The sequence below is a fragment of the Ambystoma mexicanum genome, chromosome 9, assembly GCF_040938575.1.
Source record: "Ambystoma mexicanum isolate Mex_15411 chromosome 9, UKY_AmexF1_1, whole genome shotgun sequence".
NCBI classification, from domain to species: domain Eukaryota; kingdom Metazoa; phylum Chordata; class Amphibia; order Caudata; family Ambystomatidae; genus Ambystoma; species Ambystoma mexicanum.
The window spans coordinates 633,798,125-633,817,740 of record NC_090931.1 but is presented as its reverse complement, the minus strand read 5'-3'; the positions used below and the strand labels follow the sequence as shown (position 1 = coordinate 633,817,740).

Here is a 19,616-nt window from a genome sequence, read left to right as displayed (position 1 = left end):
CAATGGCGGTGGGATAGGAAGAGGATTATGAGATAAGCAGGATCCTGGATTCCCAGTATGTCTGGAATAAGGTGGAATACTTGGTGGACTGGAATGGGTACGGCCCTGAGGAGCATTCCTGGATTAAGATCAAGGACCTATGTGCTCCTAGATTCCTTAGACTGTTTCACTGCAAATGTCCAGGAAAACCTGGATAGTGCATTGTTTTTTTTTCCTGGGAGTGGTTTTGGATGGGGCGTACTGTTAGAGTTATGACCCATGCACACGCACCTCTTACCAGGCAGGTGCTGAGAACCTCAAAGGATGTGGTGATGCATCCTGGCGACAGGACGTGGACACGCGAGACCCGCATTCCTTGATATGATTGTGGTCATCCCAAGCAAGGTGGGGTCCTCCTCCTGGAATAGGAACTCAAATGAAAGGTGACTGTCCTTTCAAAGATGTTCCTTGAATAGGGGAGTGTCTAGTCAATAAACCAGTGCCTGTTCCAAAATGGCAGCCAGTAGAGGATTTGGCCACCACTCAAGGACATATTCATAGTTTGATAGTTTATTTGTATAGTGCCTATACACATGTGTTTCAAAGCACTTCAAGGCAGGCGAGGAAGCAAGGGAAAAAAAATACAATAACATTCTTACAAGGCCTTGAGACATTAAGAATGGGTACTAGGCCTGATGACATTTCAGTTAGTGCAAGAGCATTGACAATAAGTGAGGGAGGTGAAGGGAGGGTGGGGGAGAAGAGGAACAAACGGGGACTATTGTACTAGACCGGACGTCATTTCTGATAGTGCAAGGGCATTAACAATAGGTGAGGGAGGGAGGAAGGAGAGGAACAAACAATGACTATTGTACTAGGCCTGACGACATTTCTGATAGTGCAAGTGCATTAATTATAGTGAGGGGAGAGGAGAGAAAGGTACCAGCAAGGTTGAGGGAGAGAAGACTGAGAAACAGTGAGTAAGGTGAGAAGATGAAAAGCCAGCAAAATTCAGTATTAAGGAGCAAACAATCAGATGGAGTGAACACTGCCAGGATACAAAAGTCAGGAATGAATGCATAATGATGCAAGAGTCCAGCATGTGCATGCCATGATTCAAAGTAATTGAAGGGCAGAACATGAATCAGGGCCACCATGGTGGCGTAATGATTCCAAAGTCCAGCATGGGAATTTCAAGATTCAAGATGGGTGAACCAGCATGAGTCAAAAAATCCATTCAAGCATTAGCAACATAGCGGTGATGGTACCTTCATAATGTGACCTTCAGACTCAGACTTTGGACAGGTTGGGTATGTTGAAGCAGAGGAGGCATTGCAACTGTGGAATGCCATGGAAGGGGAATGCAAAGAGTGATAGCAGTGTTGCTAAGGTGCAAGGATGGAAAGAGCCAACGGGCAGGCAGGTGGGAGGAGGAATGAGTAGGCAATAAAGCGGGTGGGGGGAAGTATAGGTAGGGGGACAAAAGGAGTGGGGGCAATTTCATACAGCAAAGGGAGGACAGCTAACTTCGAAATTCAGGCATGCAGGCACACTTATACAGCAAAGGGGGAGGGGGGCAGCTAAATATTAATCGGGCATCCAGGCACACTCATACAGCAAAGGAGGGACAGCTAAATACGAATTGCATGCATGCAGGCACACTCATACAGAAGAGGGGAGAGCTAAATACGAATTTCATGCATGCAGAGCCAACGGGCAGGCGGGTGGGAGGAGGAATGGGTAGGCAGTAAAGCAGGTGGGGGAAGTATAGGGAGGGGGACAAAAACAGCGGGGGCAATTTCATACAGCAAAGGGGGACAGCTAACTTTGAAATTCAGGCATGCAGGCACATTTATACAGCAAAGGGGTAAAGGGGCAGCTAAATATGAATCAGGCATCCAGGCACACTCATACAGCAAAGAGGGGGACAACTAAATACGAATCAGGCATCCAGGCACACTCATACAGCAAAGGGGGACAGCTAAATACGAATTTCATGCATGCAGGCACACTCATACAGCAGAGGGGACAGCTAAATACAAATTTCATGAAAGCGGGCACACTCATACAGCAGAGGGGACAGCTAAATACGAATTTCATGCATGCAGGCACACGAGTCACGGAGGAGGGGGAAGAGGAGCGAAGGAGTCCGGTGTGGGAACTGACCTTGGGTTAGCAGCCTCCATGAGAATGAGGGGTGAGAGATGTCTCCGGACCCGGCCTAGTAGCGGACAGGGTAGCAGGCAGGGGCTTTAGGAGTGGGCCTTTGGTGGGGGGGCCGGCTAAAGCCTACCAGTCACCGATAGGCCCATAAGGAAGGAAAGTGGGCCAATTGCCAGGCAGATGGGAGTATGGAGGAGGGCTCAGAGCCTTCTCCAAGGGTGCCTTCTCCAAGGCAGCCATCTTGGAGTTGCCACGAGGTAACCAGCATCAGGGGGCAATTTAATTGTGTTGGCCCCATGCACGCTGCCCCATAGTGATAAATGGCCAGTGGGTGAAGCGCAGAGGTTGCAGTGCTCAGGATGCTCATAAAGTAAATTAACTTTTCATTTTTCAGAATTCTTGTCTTTTTTTCCAAAAAATGCTCACCACAGATGCAATCCGACATGGGCAGAAATAGGGATTCATATAGATTTGTATAGATAAAGGGAAGTTGTGAACACCGCTCTGTCTCCCAATCACAGGCCCTCAACCCTACACGTGGCTCTTGACTCATGGTATCTGTTACCAGAGAAAGGAGGCACAGACCATAAATCGCTCCCACCTTGTGGGGAGAGACTCCCCTTGTGTGCGAGTTTACAACAGGAGAAGTCTTTCCGGTCAGGGTGTGTGTAGCTCGCTTCCACGATTCTCAAGAAACAGGTATCGGGAAATTAGACCACAGTAATACCCTATTTACCAAAATCCCTGGCCAACACCCACTCTTTTATATAAAAGCTTTTGCCAAATCGAAAAAGGAAGGTTGCCAATATCTCCAGCCTGTGTTTGTACAAGGATCAATAAAGTTGCTGGAAAGATGCAAGACAGGCTATATGTTAGACTAAAAAGATAGGCTTCTCTATATGCACTGGGCCTTGAAAAGACCCAACAGAATAGTGGACCATGCATGAAGGTCCAAGTGGAATGATATCCTCTTCATATAAAGCTAATTCAGAATAATGAACACAGTCTATAAAGGGGACATATGAGTAAGTGGGAAAACTCATTAAAATCACAATAGGATGGAAACGATTGGCATAGGGTTTCGATTGACATCCCTAAAACAAATATATCCAAGCAGATAAGGCCTAATACAAGATGCTCTTGAATTTGTATATGGTCCCTACCAAGCAAAGTAAATATTGGGTTTTCCTATGGTCACTGAACAAGCCGCTTTCTTACGTGTTCTCATACTTGTTACATGGGAAAGTCTCTCGGCAAGTACGTGGAGGGTTCTTTACCAGTTGATGGCATTTTAATTTTTTAATGCTCAAATTTGGGGGAACACTGAACCTCCTTCTTATGCTATGTGGATACAAACATTATGTGGCATTTTATCAATGAAACAGGTTATGTAATCACTTCTGTCAGCACATGGTCGGTTTCTTCAATTGTAGAAGCCGATTTTCGACTTTCTCATGAAAGATGCCATGTTATTCTCCCACAAGCCCTGAAAGTGCTAAATGCTTGGACATGCTAAGGTGGGAAACTACACAATGATGAAGTAATCACATGCCTTTTTGTTCTGGAAATTAATGCCAAGGGTAGGGCAAGAGACCTCAAGCCATGCAGCATGAATAACTGTTCTTTGAGAGGGGAACAACTTAATTGCGTTAGTGTGAAATGTGCTGGTGTGAAGGGTTGCACATGCCTTTGTTAAGTCTGTGTTATTTACACATGTAACCTTTATCAGGGACATACTCGCGGTCACCATGCCTCTATACTACACCTGACTATTGAGTCTGTTTCTACATCCCCTCTACTTCTGCAAGGCACCCATCCATGGGATTGCCCAGTAAATACCAAAATAAAAAAAGAATAAAAATGCACTCCTGTTACACCTTTTTCACTTGTCTGGTAGTATGTTCCCCCCCCCCCGCCCCCCCCCCGACACCCCCACCTGTCCCATCAGCATTAACTCTCTCCAGGTTTATCTCTCCATTCCCACTAGCCATTTGTGTGCTGCCCCATCAGTCTCATGTTTGGATCTTGCTCAATCCACATTTTTATCATTATATTATTTTCTGCCCGGCTGTCCATTCCAGTCTCCAAGTGTGCCATGTGCTTCCCTAGCATGTGTTTGAAGGGCTCTGTTCATTACCTCTGCACGTTTGATGAACACCTCAGTAGCTGCACTCTCATTTTCCTTTTGGCCATGCCAAGTATCGAGGACGGAGGCCTGTAGGGCCCGGCCGAAGGAAAAGGTCAGTGCCCACGGCTTGGCCAGAGAGCATTTGTTGATGGCATTCAGATTGATGGAGGCTTCCTCCTCACTTTGACCCCCTGAAAGGAAAGTAACACCTGGAAAAGAAAAATTAAAATAACTCGGAGGGTTCAGTGGGCAATTATTATTCACACAAAAAACTAGAGCATGGGAGGTAACATACACAGATTCAGGTAATACGAGAGAGGAACCAAGCCCTCAGTGATGGGTGCAAAGCCTCAGGGTTGAATTGTGAATCTGAGGGGAAAGGGCACCTTGGATGAGATGGTTGACGAACTCCACTGCTTGGCGCTGCAGCTGATAGGGCAATGGCTCTAGGGGCTGGGGACCAAGAAACCTCTCAAGCTCATACAGCAATGGTGACCACCCAAATGCCACACTTGTGGAAAGCTGAGCCACACTGTCAAATGTATATGATCGTAGCACCCCAGAGCTAATTGATGCAAGCAACTTCTGGTTCAGAGGAAAATCTGGACAGTGAGGAGGACTGGTGGCCTGAACCCAGACACAAGTCTGTGGAGATGCCAGAAAAGGGCAGCATTCTGGCCCAGAGACAATTTGCCAAGACCTAAACCATCCCCTTTCAGATAAGAGTGTTGGGAGGTGCTGGTAATACTTGAATTAGGCAGTTGCAGACTATGGTTAGGTGTGACCTTGTCCTGCCAGAGCAAATGGGCTGCAGTCTTCCAACCACTTCTACCTGTGTCCACAAAGGCAACAACGCTAAGATGCGTCTCCAGTTCTCAGTGAAAGGTAAGGGTATGAAAAGTAGATAGTAATGCTGCCTGGCTGCCCAGAGCAGGTATATTTTAAAACTGATCTGCCCCAGTTCAGCAGGCCTAGGTAAGGATTGTAGGGAAGGAACCCCAAGTAAATGGCAGGCTGGTCTGAGAGCTCCCTCCCACTCAGTGCTAGAATGGCCCTAAAACATTGTTCAGGGTAAGGCACAAACTGGACCTCCCAATCCACACCAACCTGGGAATCAGAAGGGAAGTGAGACACCAAACGTCCCTCACCTCTTAAGGGAATTCTAGTGGAGGGGAAGATATGTAACAATTTCCCTGCTTGGTGCTTGCGGCAGACACAGCAGTGGTTCTAGGAGCTGGGGGACACCCATAACACATCAGAACGGTGGCCCTAGAGGAAATATACATGGGATCTCGTGTAACTCAGCACTGCAGCCCCATGATTCAGCAGGGTCAGTCACTTAGACACTACATGTCTCATAATCACTCCGTTTGTGGAGAATGGTATATAGAGTAGACTTAACCCGGTCCTTTTCCTTGTAGGGAGCCAACCCTCCCAGATTATTCCCAAGCGGGAAAGAGTTCAGGAAGGAACCACTCCCATCCAACTCTAAAAAGGAAGCTAGCGCCTTTAAGACAAGTACAAGCTATGACTACAGGATTAAACCCCATGTATTGATGGATGCCAGCCCTACCAACAACTTTGAGGACCCGGAAAATGCACACAACATTGGAAATAGCACACATTTTCAGAGCTCCTGTAGGTCCCAGGGGAAAGATTAATTGGTAAAAGGTGCCCAGAATGTTAACTGCAAATGGACAAATGAACTCCAGTTCTGTAAAAGCAGGAACTACAGACAGCAGGCAAACAAGGAGCGTGCTAAGGTGTGTGTCCCGGGATCGGGTTGCACCTGTGGAAACAGAATTCCTGGAAGGCGTCCGAACTGGAGAGGCCAGGCTGGTGGAGTTGTGTCACCAACTGATAGTATACGCTAGTAGCAACTCCAACCCTGCCCGGTAGGACAGGGGAGCAGGGGACACCCCCAGACGTCACAAGACTTCCCTTGCGGGTCTGATGTAAACAAGTGACTGCACTGGGAGGGATGGAGATGCAACAGACGAAAGGTGTGGAGGATGCACTGGATGCTCTTGCAGAGTATGGACACCACAGCAAAAAAGGGGCGAAGGCAGAGCCTGACAACGTGGTATTCAGGAGTCAGGAGAAATGGAGTAGCAGGCAAACTTGAGATACCAAGGGGGAACAGGAGAGGAGAACCAATTGGCGAGGCAAGGCAGAAGTCCGTAACCAACCAAAGGTGGCTAATAGGCAAGCTGGACCCCAGGGCAGACAGCACAGGCGGAATACCCCAAGGGACCCACAGAGGAACCAAGGGAGACTAGAACCAGGGAACCGGCTGGAGAAGGCTGGAATCAGGTGATAGCAGGCAGAGCAGGATACGGAGAACCAGGGAACCGGCTGGGGAAGGCTGGAAACAGGAGATTGCAGGCAGAACTGGATACGGGCGCTACTACGGCGAGTCAGGAACGAACCGCGTTAAGACGCGATTCGTTCTCTGACTCAGCTGCTATTTACGACCCTCGGCGTGAAGCCGAGGCCTGAAGCACAGGCTGGACCGCACATGCCCAGCCGCCTTGGCCGGGGGTGAAAACGAGGCTTGACACGCAAGCCGCCGGCCTCCGCGTACTGCGGCGCATGCGCGCGCCCGAAAACAATCCATGGTTTTGGATGTCGGGAGACTCCTCTCCCGACTAGCCGAAACCTCGGATAGACCCGCCAAGACTGGCAGTGTCTCGCCGTCCCCCAGGTAAGTGGTCTAACAGTGAGGCAAAGCAGATGAGCAAATAAGAAGATAGCTGGCCCACCACTTAAACCCTCTGTCTCACTAAATCCAACCGTTAGACTGTGAGAGGAAGAAAGTGGTCAAAGCCAATCACATCACAAGGAAGCCCTCCCCTACTGTTATCAACATAGTACTATATTAGGCACAAGCCTTGCCTGTAAAGGTGCATAAAAACAAACAAAAATACAAAGCGAAAAAGAAAAAGCCCTTCTGTACATAAAATCGACTCAAATATAATACATAACATACAAGTAGAAATTTAAAAATGACTGTTACAGAGTGGATATCCTATTTACAAATACATCTTTGTAGGGCCGAGGAAACAATCTAAGAAAATAAAAGGGTACCTGGTCTACTCACGGTGCTCCAGGAAATACTAGGGTATAAACACAACAATGGACCGGGACCACAAGGAGAGCAAGACAGTCACTCAGTGATTATTCCCAAAAATATATTTATTTCTGAATTTGTTCATTTAGTGGTGCTAAAACAACATCAAGACTCCATTTAATTCACTCCATCAAACATCATTGCTCACTCATTCATAAGCATCTATAACTTTACATTATATCTAGGTCTTACAATCTATGAGACCATTCAACCAAATTTTTGTGAATGAGGACAAGCGCGATGTACACAGGGAAGAAAGCACACATGATCAGCAAGTAATACTGTCATCCCTGGAGAGGATCTCGGGACAGAGGTATCCTTCGTTGGACTCCCGTGGTTGCTGGAAGCATGATAACCACAGCTTTTGAAAATAAAATGCCACAGAAGCAAGGTGGCACTGTTCGCAACTGCACCAGCAGATGAGCTTGGTCAAGAATCAGTCAGGTCGCCTGACCATTTAGGATCTACTCCACCGTTTTGAAGCACTTCCAAGATAAAAGTTGGCGATGATGTCTCCCATTCCATATATACATAAGTGAGGCATAATCAGTGCTCAACCTCCGTCCTGAAGAAGGTTAAGGAAATCAAAGGGCACATTGTTAAGCCCACAACAAACCAACTGAAACAAGTGTCAACTGAAAACATCTGTTGCAGAACAGATAGACACACTGATATATGAAAGGGGTGTCAAAAAAATAATTTTAGAGAAATTTGGATGAATGGTCTCAAAGATTGTAAGACTTAGATATAATGTTGTAAAGTTATAGATGCTGATGAATGGGTATGTTTGATGGAGTGAATTAAATAGAGTCGTGATTTGTACTGTTCATGTATGTATTTTTTGTGCAAATCTCTGTTGTTCTAGTACTATTAAATGAACAAAAGTCAGAAATAAATATATTTTTGTGAATAATCACTGAGTAACCGTCTTGCTATCCTCGTGCTCCCGGTCCAGGGCTGAGGAAACATCCATATCCGGTAACAATAATACCAATAATAGGAATAGCAAGGCAGACAGGGTCCTAATGCTCCCACGCCTAAATAATGGGGAAAAAAAAGTATCTTCTGCCTGATCTTCACAGACAGCTCATGTAAAAGCATATGGTGTAATGTTAATATGATGAACGAAAAGCATACATTGCATTGTGTCTTTTTCTACATGGTGACAATATGGGCAGGTAAACCTCTTGAGTTAAAGGGTGGAACCTCCAGGAATAGACAGATTATCGGCAACATATTAAATCTGAAAATCTTTATTACGGACCCTCCTTGATACAGTCCAATCCATGTACTCCATCCTTTTACCTGGATTGGAAATACAAGCATGGATCCTATTAGACTGATTGAGCAATTCCTCATCTCACCTCTCAGCATCCCAAATAGATTAAAATTATCCACTAGCCAGCCCAACATTCTTTTTTGGAATTGTGCCTGGATTTTTAAAAAGATTTTATGCTTCTGCTTAAGAGTTATGGATAAAGCGCAGCTAATGGATTCTTAGGATGTTCTCTCTAAGGAGAATATCCTTGGATTTGTTTGGGATAAAACAGGATCTGGGTTAGTCCATAAGGTTATCCACCTACGAATGGGCCTTAGGCAGAGGTCATCGGAAACAAAGGGTTGATTAAATGAATTCCCTACAGTCAAAGCTGCAACCTATTGCTTTGGGGACCAGAAGAGATGACACTATGTAAGCAGCACCAAACACAGTCAGTGTGTGGGTTCTGGGAGAGGAGGACAGATATGAGTGCAGAGAGAGAGTTGGTGGAGGAGACAAAGGAGTGGTTTGGAGCAGACAAAATGACATTGGAGGAGCAGAGTGTGGTGGAGGGTAGCCAACACCACAGAGAGCGAGATGGAGGCAGGAAAGGAGTTCAATGTGGTTGAAGGGAGAAAAGGATGGAAGAAGGAAATACAAATGTGTGTAAGGTTAGAGAAGGGATTATCATTTGGAGAGCAAGAGGAGGGTGGAAGTGGATTGTTAGAGGCAGTTCAGAAAGTTAAGTGAAAAGGTTGTAGAACTTGCAGAGATGGAAATGGAAGGGCTGTTGGGAGGTTGAAGAGTTTAAGTAGAGGTGAACTATTGTGTTACACTTTGGCAGAGAAAAACTACCCTGCGGTGTACGTCCCATTCACAGGCTCCTTTGTGGAGCAGATACAGGTTGCCATGGCGTCTGTACAAGCTACGGCGGAACCCGTGTCAGCTGACACGTCTTGTACGTGAAGGAGGTACAACAAGGCACACCCCTCTTACGGGCTTAAAACTGCCGTCTTCCAGCGGGCTTGTTGCTGCTAATTAGTGTTTCTTACCTATTTGCGGTTACGTCCGTTTTCCTTCGTGAAATCCTGTCACGAAATTCCAACTTGATCTCCTGGTTCCGACCCTCGCCCGAACTTTTGGATTGTTACATCTCCTATTCTATTGGCACTTCTTAGACCGCTACGGTATCGACCCCGACTGTCCCTGGACTGCCTTCTCTACGCCCTAAATCATTGTCGTGATCTTCTGGTATTTGACAAGGAACGTTAGTTGGATTGTTCTTCCTGCTGTCTTTTGCAACTCAGTTGTCAGCAGTTACTCGGAACACTTCAGTTACTCCAATCCTCGTTTGGGAAGCGTGTGTTTCAGGTAACCAACTGTGTTTATTTTCTTCTATTTCGGCCAGCGCCATCTTTACTATTTACCTGCTGCTCTGTTGGTATTCCTCTCTACTGGATTTGGGACATTCATTGAACTACAACTCTCAACAAACTTATTTTCAAAGTGCATATTGACGCTCTCCTGATCCTGTACCAACCCGGCTCTAGCGCGACCCTCGTGCCACCCGGGTTTACCTCCCTGTACTAACTTCCCTGCTTATTATTTTTTCCCGTAGTTGTCTCCAATCCTGGAAATTGTTAAACCTTAAGAGTCCCACAATCCAGGTCTGTAGTTTTGGCTAACACTCTCTATAGGAAGAATCCATTAGATTAATTCACTCAATTGGGTTTACTTCTTTACTTGTAGGTCCATTCCGGGGAAAGTTCCACTTCGATCCCAGCCTAGGTATTTCCTGTCCCATACTGTGCTTGATTGCTTACTTGTTTTCTCAGCACTGTCTAATATCTTTGTATTCATTTGCAGCTTTGGTATTGGCGGTGTATCCTCTCCCCGCTCTTTTATTCAACTGACATCTCTGCCTGTTCCACTAGAAACAGCAGAGAGGTACGTTGTAAAGAAGAGCCCCTCTCTTGAGGAAGCCTGAGTCTTGAACTCAGGGGAGCTGGAATTGGAGGCTGAATATTGATTCCTGTGTACATATCGTCTCCAAGGTCAACTATCTACCTTCCTGACCTATTTACGGAGCAGTGAGTAACAGAATTAGCAGCCTAATAATGTCTACGGAGACCAGTGATGCGTTGAATCAGATCGTGCAAATGGTCACGGATCTACGAACCGACTTGACCAATGCACAAGAGTTATTACGTCAACGTATGGATGCTATCCAGGCCTTGGTAACTACCCAAGCCTCAGGCACTGGTGCTACTGCTTCGGGGTCCGGCTTTCCAGCTCCCACACAGGAATCAAATCCTATCATGCTTACCACCCAGTTTCCTCTGGCTCCCCCGGAACGCTTCCTGGGTGATCCCAAACAATACAGGACCTTCATTAATCAATGCAAGTTGCACTTCTTGTGTCGTCCTGCTTCGTTCCCTACTTCCACGACTAAGGCAGCTTTTGTTTTGTCACATTTGGGTGGCACCGCTGCTGCCTGGGCAAATCCATTGTTAGAATCAAATAGTCATGTTCTCTACAATTGCAATGCCCTTTTAGGTATGATGAGTAAAGTATTTGATACGAGTTATACTACTCAAGCTACCGACTTGGAACTGTTGAAGCATCGACAAGGGAAAAATTCTCTATTGGTTTATCTGGCTCGCTTTAATCAGCTGGCAGCAGAAACGGATTGGCCCAAAGAAAAGAAGACTGCAGTCTTCTATCAAGGTCTCTCTGACGAACTAAAGGACATTCTCTCCACTGTCCCAGTGGTTCCCACAGCATTCGGGGAAATGCTTGATTTAGTCCTTCAGATTGATGCCCGTAAAGCTGAAAGGCGCGGAGAGAAGAAACCTGCTCTATTCGCCTCAGCCCCTGTGGATGCTTCATCCTCGACACTTCCTGCACCAGAACCTATGCAGATTGGTGTGGTTAGGGGTCCACTCACGCCTGCTCAAAGAGAATACCGCAAATTGCACAATCTTTGCATGTATTGTGGGGCCTCTGATCATCTGCTGCCCGAATGTCCCAAAAAACCTAAGAGAAAGGCGGGAAACGCCAAATCCCGGCAGTAGATGGAGTCCCTACGTCGGGAGGACCACCTTTGGACTCTCAGATACAGAATCCGGTTCAGCTGGTCCGCCTTCCTGTTACGTTTTCTTTGAAGCAAGATCGTTCGGTTCAGGCAAAGGCAGTGATAGATTCGGGAACAACCGGTAACTATGTTGACCAATGCTTTGCCTCTATGTCAGGCATACCGCTAATTCGCAAAACCATACCTGAAACTGTTAATGCGGTGGACGGTTCGATGTTGTGTCTTGACTGTCGTGTAGCCGAAGAGTCCTCTGTCCCCAAGTGCTGCACAGAGAGAATCAAAGTCACTCTCTGTGCCGCCTTTGAGGCCACAGGTGGGAGATGTTCTTTCCGGAACTGCGGTACTCGTGGAACCCCGAACCACTGTGAAGGAAACACCGGTTAAATGTCAAGCCAAAACAGAATCAACAACCAATCAACAAGTAAGTGGAACGGTCTTACCAAAAGGTGTCTGTGGAGTGGCGGTTGTACCTATGGGGAAGGTTCCGAGACCCAGCAAGGCAGTTCTTTCAGTATGTAAGTATCCCAGCAAGGTTGCAAGTGCCAGGCCCACCTGATGCCAGAATCCGTACAAGAAGGGTGGAACGTAGTAGGAGTCCGTGAAGCAGTCCGTGGTCGTAACAATGATCCAAAAGCAAGTACCAAAGCCAAGGGTTATCCGTTGCCAGTCCGTGAAACAAATCCGAGGTCAAGATCCAAAAAAGGGGTGAAACAAAAGGTTTGTAGCGCCGTACAGGAATCCGAAGAAACAGCTGTGAAGCACCGCAACAGAGCCGTTTAAATACTGGCGCTGCTATTTCCTCCCGGTCACATGACCCGCAAGCGCATCACGTGAGTGTAGTCCAGAAACACGTGAGCGAAAGGCGGCGGTCATGTGACGCGGAAGAAGTCAGTCTAGCAGCTGCCACGGAAGACGCCAAGGGGGCAGACGTCTCCGCGGGCAAAGAGCATGCCGACCCAAACTTTGTGGCAGTCGGCACCGTGGCAACTGGGGCAAAGAGAGAACCTGTGAGTCCCGGAACCGGGCAAGAGGGCGATGGGTGTTCGGGGCACGGGGATGAGGAATGGGATCCCTAGAGGGAGTGGAATGCGTGACATTCGACCCTTGTCTCTGGAAAGGTAACCCATCAAACGGTTCCATTGCATATGAGCACTGATGAAGGCCATACAGAAATGATATCATTCGATATTATCAAAGCTCCGGCCTACAAAGTCATCCTGGGTATTCCATGGCTGCAGTTCCACAACCCCGTCATTGATTGGTCTACATATCAGATCCAGTTTCCTTCCAAGGTTTGCAATAGTCAATGCACTTCCTTGCCTGGAATCAGCCAGGATAGCCCTGCCAGGGCATTGATATCTTCTACCATGCATATTGGAGCAATATCAAATAGCATTGCGTCCACGGTTCCTTCTCATTATGCAGAATATTTGGACGTATTTGACAAAGGTATGGCGGAATCTCTACCTCCACATCGGGCCTATGATTGTCCGATAGACCCGATACCAGGGATAAAGATACCTGCTGGAAGGGTGTATTCACTCACTCTCAAGGAAGATGCAGTACTCAAAGAGTACATAGACAAGGCTCTTGCCATGGGGTTTATTCATCCTTCAAAATCCCCAGTTGCGTCCCTGCTCTTTTTTTGTTCCAAAGAAAGAAGGGGATTTACGTCCTTGTATTGACTATCGCGCCCTGAATGCAGCTACCATAAAAAACCAGTACCCCCTTCCCCTGATCTCCTTGATCAGTTGGGTTCCTCAAAAATATTCACTAACCTCAATCTCAGAGGGGCCTACAATTTAATCCGTATGAGAAGAGGGGATGAGTGGAAAACTGCGTTCAAGACACGTTACGGTTTATTTGAGTACTTGGTGAAGTCCTTTGGGCTCTGTAATGCACCGGCCACCTTCCAGGCATTTATGAATGATATATTCCATGACATCCTTGACCAGTACGTGGTAGTTTACCTGGATGATATTCTAATCTATTCGCAAAACCAGACGGACCATGTACTACATGTCAAAACGGTGCTCCAACGGCTGAGGGATCACAATTTATTCGTAAAAGCCGAAAAATGCATCTTTCATGCCTCAGAGGTGGAATTCTTGGGTTACGATCTGACTAGCAGTGGGGTTCATATGAGTCAATCTAAAATCAGAGCCATTTTGGAATGGCCAGAGCCAAAAACTATCAAATCACTACAAACATTTCTGGGTTTCGCTAATTTGTATAGGCGTTTTATCAACGGCTTTTCTGAGATTTCTGCGCCTCTTACCTCTCTGCCCCAGTGCCAAGGTGCCATATGTTTGGTCATCTGAAACCCAAAAGGCCTTTGACCAGTTAAAAGCCGCTTTCACTTTCACGCCTGTCCTCAAACATCCCGATCCTGATCTCCCGTTTTTTGCCGATGCCTCCGGTTATGCAGTTGGTGCTGTCTTGTCTCAACATTGTCCTCCTTCCGGTGATATACATCCCGTTGCCTACTTCTCTCGCAAGTTGACACCTTACGAGAGGAATTATCCCATTACGGAACGTGAACTCCTAGCCCTCAGAGACGCTTTTATGGAATGGAGACATCACCTCTTGGGGGCAAAAAATTCAGTAACAGTATACTCGGACCATAGAAGCCTGTTAGCTTTCAAATCAATGAAATGTCTTACTGCCAAGCAGGTGCGGTGGCACTTATTTTTTTCACAATATCAGTTTATCACCACCTACCGTCCTGCCAAGACCCAAGTATCAGCTGACTCTCTCTCCCGCCTCCATGCGGGGAACCAGTTCCAGCGAAACAAAGCATTACCTCTCCTACCTAACAAAGTTTTTTGTGGATGTTCTGTTCAACCATCCTTACGTTCAGTTATCATTGATTGGGTCTTAACCCATCCAACGGAAATTGCTGATTTCAACCTGGAACTAGTTCAAGGTTTGCCATTCATTCAAGGACGCATCTTTGTTCCACCGGGTCAGGCTCGGACCTTGGCTCTCCAGTGGTCCCATGATTCTCTGGTTGCAGCACATCCAGGAAGTCAGAAAACCCTTGAGGCATTACGTCGTTGGGCTTGGTGGCCTTCCATGGCACGCAATGTAAAGGATTACATCATAACCTGTGCTGTTTGCACCCAATGTAAGACCTCCAGAGCCAAACCTGTGGGCTTGTTACAGCCCCTGCCAATCCCGTACAAACCTTGGCAGATGGTGTCGATGGATTTCATTGTTGACTTGCCTGACATCCAGGGGCACGACACAATTTGGGTGATTGTGGACTACTTCACAAAATTTGCTTTGTTCATTCCTTGTTCCGGTTTGCCCTTAGCTCCTGGTCTGGCTAGATTGTTCATGATGAACGTATTTCGTTTCTTTGGCTTGCCATCTGTCATTGTTTCCGATCGTGGGATGCAATTTACCTCACGATTCTGGAAGACTCTTACGGCTTCTATAGGCATTTTGGATAGGTATTCCTCGGCATACCATCCTCAGACTGATGGGCAGACGGAACAAACCAATGCTACTATTGAACAGTTCCTACGCTGTTTATGTCTTCAGTTTCAACGCTGTTTATGTCTTCAGTTTCAACAGTCATGGTTCACTTCATTGCCTTATGCCGAGTTTGCATACAATAATTCTATGCATACGTTCACAGGGGTGTCTCCATTCTTTGCCTTGTATGGTTGCCACCCTAGGGCACTCCCGCTTGATCCGACCTTGCCGGATACCAACCCGGCCGCAAGAGATTGCGTAAGAGATCAGGACCAAGTTCATCGGGTTGTTCGCTGTCACTTGCTTCGGGCTCAAGATCGTGCAAAGAAGTACGCGGATGCTCATCATTCGCCGACACCAGTCTATCGGATTGGCATGAAGGTGTGGTTGTCATCCTGTAATTTATGGATTGCTGGTAAACGCTCTCTTCTGCCTAAATTTGTGGGGCCCTTTACCATTTCTGATGTTATTAATCCTGCAGCGGTCAAGTTGTCATTGCCACGTTCTTGGTGCATTCACCCGGTCTTTCACGTCTCTCTGATCAAACCCTTTGTCCGGTCTACTCGTCTACTGACGCGTCCTTCACCGATTTTGGTGGACGGCGAAGAGGAGTACGAGGTCTCACGCATTTCGGACTGCAAAGTCTCTAAGGGTATGGTGTTCTATCTGGTGGAATGGAAGGGCTTCGGGCCTGAGGATCGTACCTGGGAACCTTTGGCCAACTTGCATTGCCCTGTTCTTTTGAAGGATTTTCATTCCGCCCGGGGGTTGCCGGTGTCTTTGGGGGGAGGATGCTATTACAGTTCGGCAGATAAAAACTACCCTGCGGCGTACGTCCCATTCACAGGCTCCTTTGTGGAGCAGATACAGGTTGCCATGGTGTCTGTACAAGCTCCAGCAGAACCCGTGTCAGCTGACATGTCTCGTACATGAAGGACGTACAACAAGGCACGCCCCTCTTACGGGTTTAAAACTGCCATCTTCCAGCGGGTTTCTTGCTGCTAATTAGTGTTTCTTACCTATTTGCGGTTACGTCCGTTTTCCTTCGTGAAATCCTGTCACAAAATTCCAACTTGATCTCCTGGTTCTGATCCTCGCCCGAACTTTTGGATTGTTACGTCTCCTATTCCATTGCCACTTCTTAGACCGCTACGGTATTGACCCAGACTGTCCCTGGACTGCCTTCTTTACGCCATAAATCATTGTCGTGATCTTCTGGTATTTGACACGGAACGTTACTTGGATTGTTCTTCCTGTTGTCTTTTGCAACTCAGTTGTCAGCAGTTACTCGGAACACTTCAGTTGCTCCAATTCTTGTTTGGGAAGCGTGTGTTTCAGGTAAGCAACTGTGTTTATTTTCTTCTATTCTGGCCAGCGCCATCTTTGACTATTTACCTGCTGCTCTGTTGGTATTCCTCTCTACTGGATTTGGGACATTCATTGAACTACAACACTCAACTGACTTATTTTCAAAGTGCATATTGACACTTAACTGATCCTGCACCAACCCGGCTCTAGCGCGACCCTCGTGCCGCCTGGGTTTACTTCCCTGTTTATTATTTTTTCCTGTCGTTTTCTCCAATCCTGGAAATTGTTAAACCTTAAGAGTCCCACAATCCAGGTCTGTAGTTTTGGCTAAAACTCTCTATAGGAAGAATCCATTAGATTAATTCACTCAAATGGGTTTACTTCTTTACTTGTAGGTCCATTCCGGGGAAAGTTCCACTCCGATCCCTTCCTAGGTATTTCCTGACCCATAGTGTGCTTGATTGCTTACTTGTTTTCTAAGCACTGTCTAATATCTCTGTATTCCTTTGCAGCTTTGGTATTGGTGGTGTGTGTTCTCCACGCTCTTTTATTCAACTGACATCTCTGCCTGTTTCACTAGAAACAGCAGAGGTACGTTGTAAAGAAGAGCCCCTCTCTTGAGGAAGCCTGAGTCTTGAACTCAGGGGAGCTGGAATTGGAGGCTGAATATCGATTCCTGTGTACATATCGTCTCCAAGGTCAACTATCTACCTTCCTGACCTATTTACGGAGCGGTGAGTAACATATTTTTAAAGGAGGTTAGCAGCAGAGTCAAGGAGATTGTTGGCAGGATGAAGAATTTATGAAGATGGGAGGATTGGTAGAGGATGGAGAATAGCAAGAAGTAGAGGTGCAACATCAGGTAGTGGAAGGTGATAAAGCTAAGGAGGGGCAACAAGGTAGTGACTTGACATTAGGGAGGTGGGATGAGTTGAAGGGAAGAAGATATGTTGAGGAGGTAGAAGTCCCATGAAAGAACAGCAGGAGGATGTGAGGTACTTAAGGAAGACTCAAAAAACATCAACAGAAGCTAACGCAAAGAAGGAGGGACTGGGTTTGAGGGGCATTCCTGATATGAAGCGAAGAAGCCCATGGTGGGAGGACATGGCATGGCAATGAGGGGGGCAGGATTAGTTCAGATACCAGGGAACTGGTAAGGTTGGAGAAGGGACCTTGTGGTCAGCCTGACAGCCAAGCACACACACTGGTGAACCAAAGACCTCCCTCCCTGTGAACCCTGCGATCTTCTGGGAAGACAGTGGGTTTGGGGTAATCTCAGTTATGACCAACAGAGTTCTGATCATAGAGACAAGTCCCATAAAGACAAAAACAAGTCTCATAGGGATAAGTCTACCCCATCTAAAGTAACGCTAACTGTCCCACAAGAGGATGAGGGGTCCCTGAAGTGTGGCCTTACATAATAAAGGCCTGTCCACACCAACACCCCAAGTCCCTGCCATACCTTACCCTGGGGTCATCCCCAGCTCCACTCTATCTATGTCCTCTGCTGACCATAGGGCTATGTCCAAAATTACCTTTTTTGCAAATTTCTTTGAAAAAAAACGTTGTAATAGAACATTTTCAGATCACACCTCCCGCTGCTCAGGTTTCAAGCTCTCAGCCTATGTCTTCCACTTCTCAGCCACTGTTTTCATCTCAGCCACCAGCAAAAAGGTCTTGCACTTCTGCTGACCTTTATGACATCCATACAGCCACTGAAGGGGATCAGGAGGGATATCAATACTATAATGGTGAGGATGGTGGTGATGAGGCAGAGGTGTATACTATGTCTTCTCCAATTCAACAGGATTCCCCAGTACCCGATTCTCTGGTAGACCATCAGCCCTTTTTCAATGACTTACTAATCAAAGTAGCTGAGCACTGAGCATTTCGATATTCAAACTCAGGAGACTCAGCAAGACAAAGATTTTGTCGAGGATATCCTGGGAGACCAAAAAGCTGCCACCCAGTTCATACCCATCTTAAAGTCTGTCCGGAGAAGAATCCAACCTTCACTGGAGACACCCAATATACAAGGGCAGTAAACCAGCTGATAGAAAAACAGTTCCGCCAGGTGCCATCTGATCCTTTATATATCAGGTGACAGCTTAAGCCGGATTCGCTATTTATCACAACTACTCGAAAGAGGGCAGGTACACCACTAGCCTCTTAAGAGGCTTCTGTGAAGGATTTCAATCAGGCGACACACACCTTGATCTCAGCCTAGTATGTAGCGCACAACTGAGATGCCTTTCTCTTTATTTAATGCAGCTTCAATTTGAGATGGTGCACAACTCGTCCCACACCCCCTTTTTCAAATACCCCAGGTCACAATGGACCATGAACTAGGCCAGTTGGTAAAATTGCAATATTTATTTCTTTTTAAAATTCAAAAGAAATCATACAATTTTAATATGGGCAGCAATCACCAATGGGGTGATAATTGAAATGAAAATGGAAGCAATGCATTTGGTTAACCTTCTCCTACAACATATACAAAGCACAAGTGAATAGGAACACTTTTTGAATTAGGATAGATAGCACCCAGGGTAAGGTTTCCCCCTGCACTGTTCCCTCAACCCACAAATCAGAAATAAGGGGCAGCAAACAGAATCAAAATCCGACCAAATATATAAAAAGAAGAGGAAAAACAGAGTTTAAATCCCTTTGCAATAGCATGAAATGACTCTCGGTAATGGCAAATAATTAATGTGCGGTTAAATGTGTGAAGCAAATATGATTTCTCACAATGGCAACAATGCATAAACACTAGCAATCACAATGCAATGGATCAACAAGAAGCATACAATTCGAAAACGAGTGGAAAGTTAAAGCATACTGCAGCCGTATGACACATGGGAAAATTGCATTTCCTTTCAATTCCTGTTTTAAATGACCCAAACGTTTTTTTATAAAAACGGGTGAAATATTGAAAATCGCAATGCGGTTTTTGGTCTGGGGGACAGATGTATAGCACAGGGACAATATCAAAGTGAAAGAATGGTGGTAGCTGAAGATTTGGATGAGATTTTCGGGGTGGAATGTGGTTCAGTTTTAGGAAAAATAGAGCAGTTAA

The 19,616-nt window shown here is 46.4% G+C and overlaps 1 protein-coding gene across 1 annotated transcript in view; it reads right to left on the bottom strand.

Annotated features, from left to right (window-relative positions):
- ALDOC (aldolase, fructose-bisphosphate C) overlaps positions 1-19,616 on the bottom strand; it is a 107,465-nt gene that overhangs the window by 31,312 nt on the left and 56,537 nt on the right. Inside the window, exon 8 of the mRNA XM_069615336.1 lies at positions 4,280-4,479. Within this exon, the coding sequence (XP_069471437.1) occupies positions 4,280-4,479 (200 nt within the window). The remainder of the gene's footprint in view (positions 1-4,279; positions 4,480-19,616) is intronic.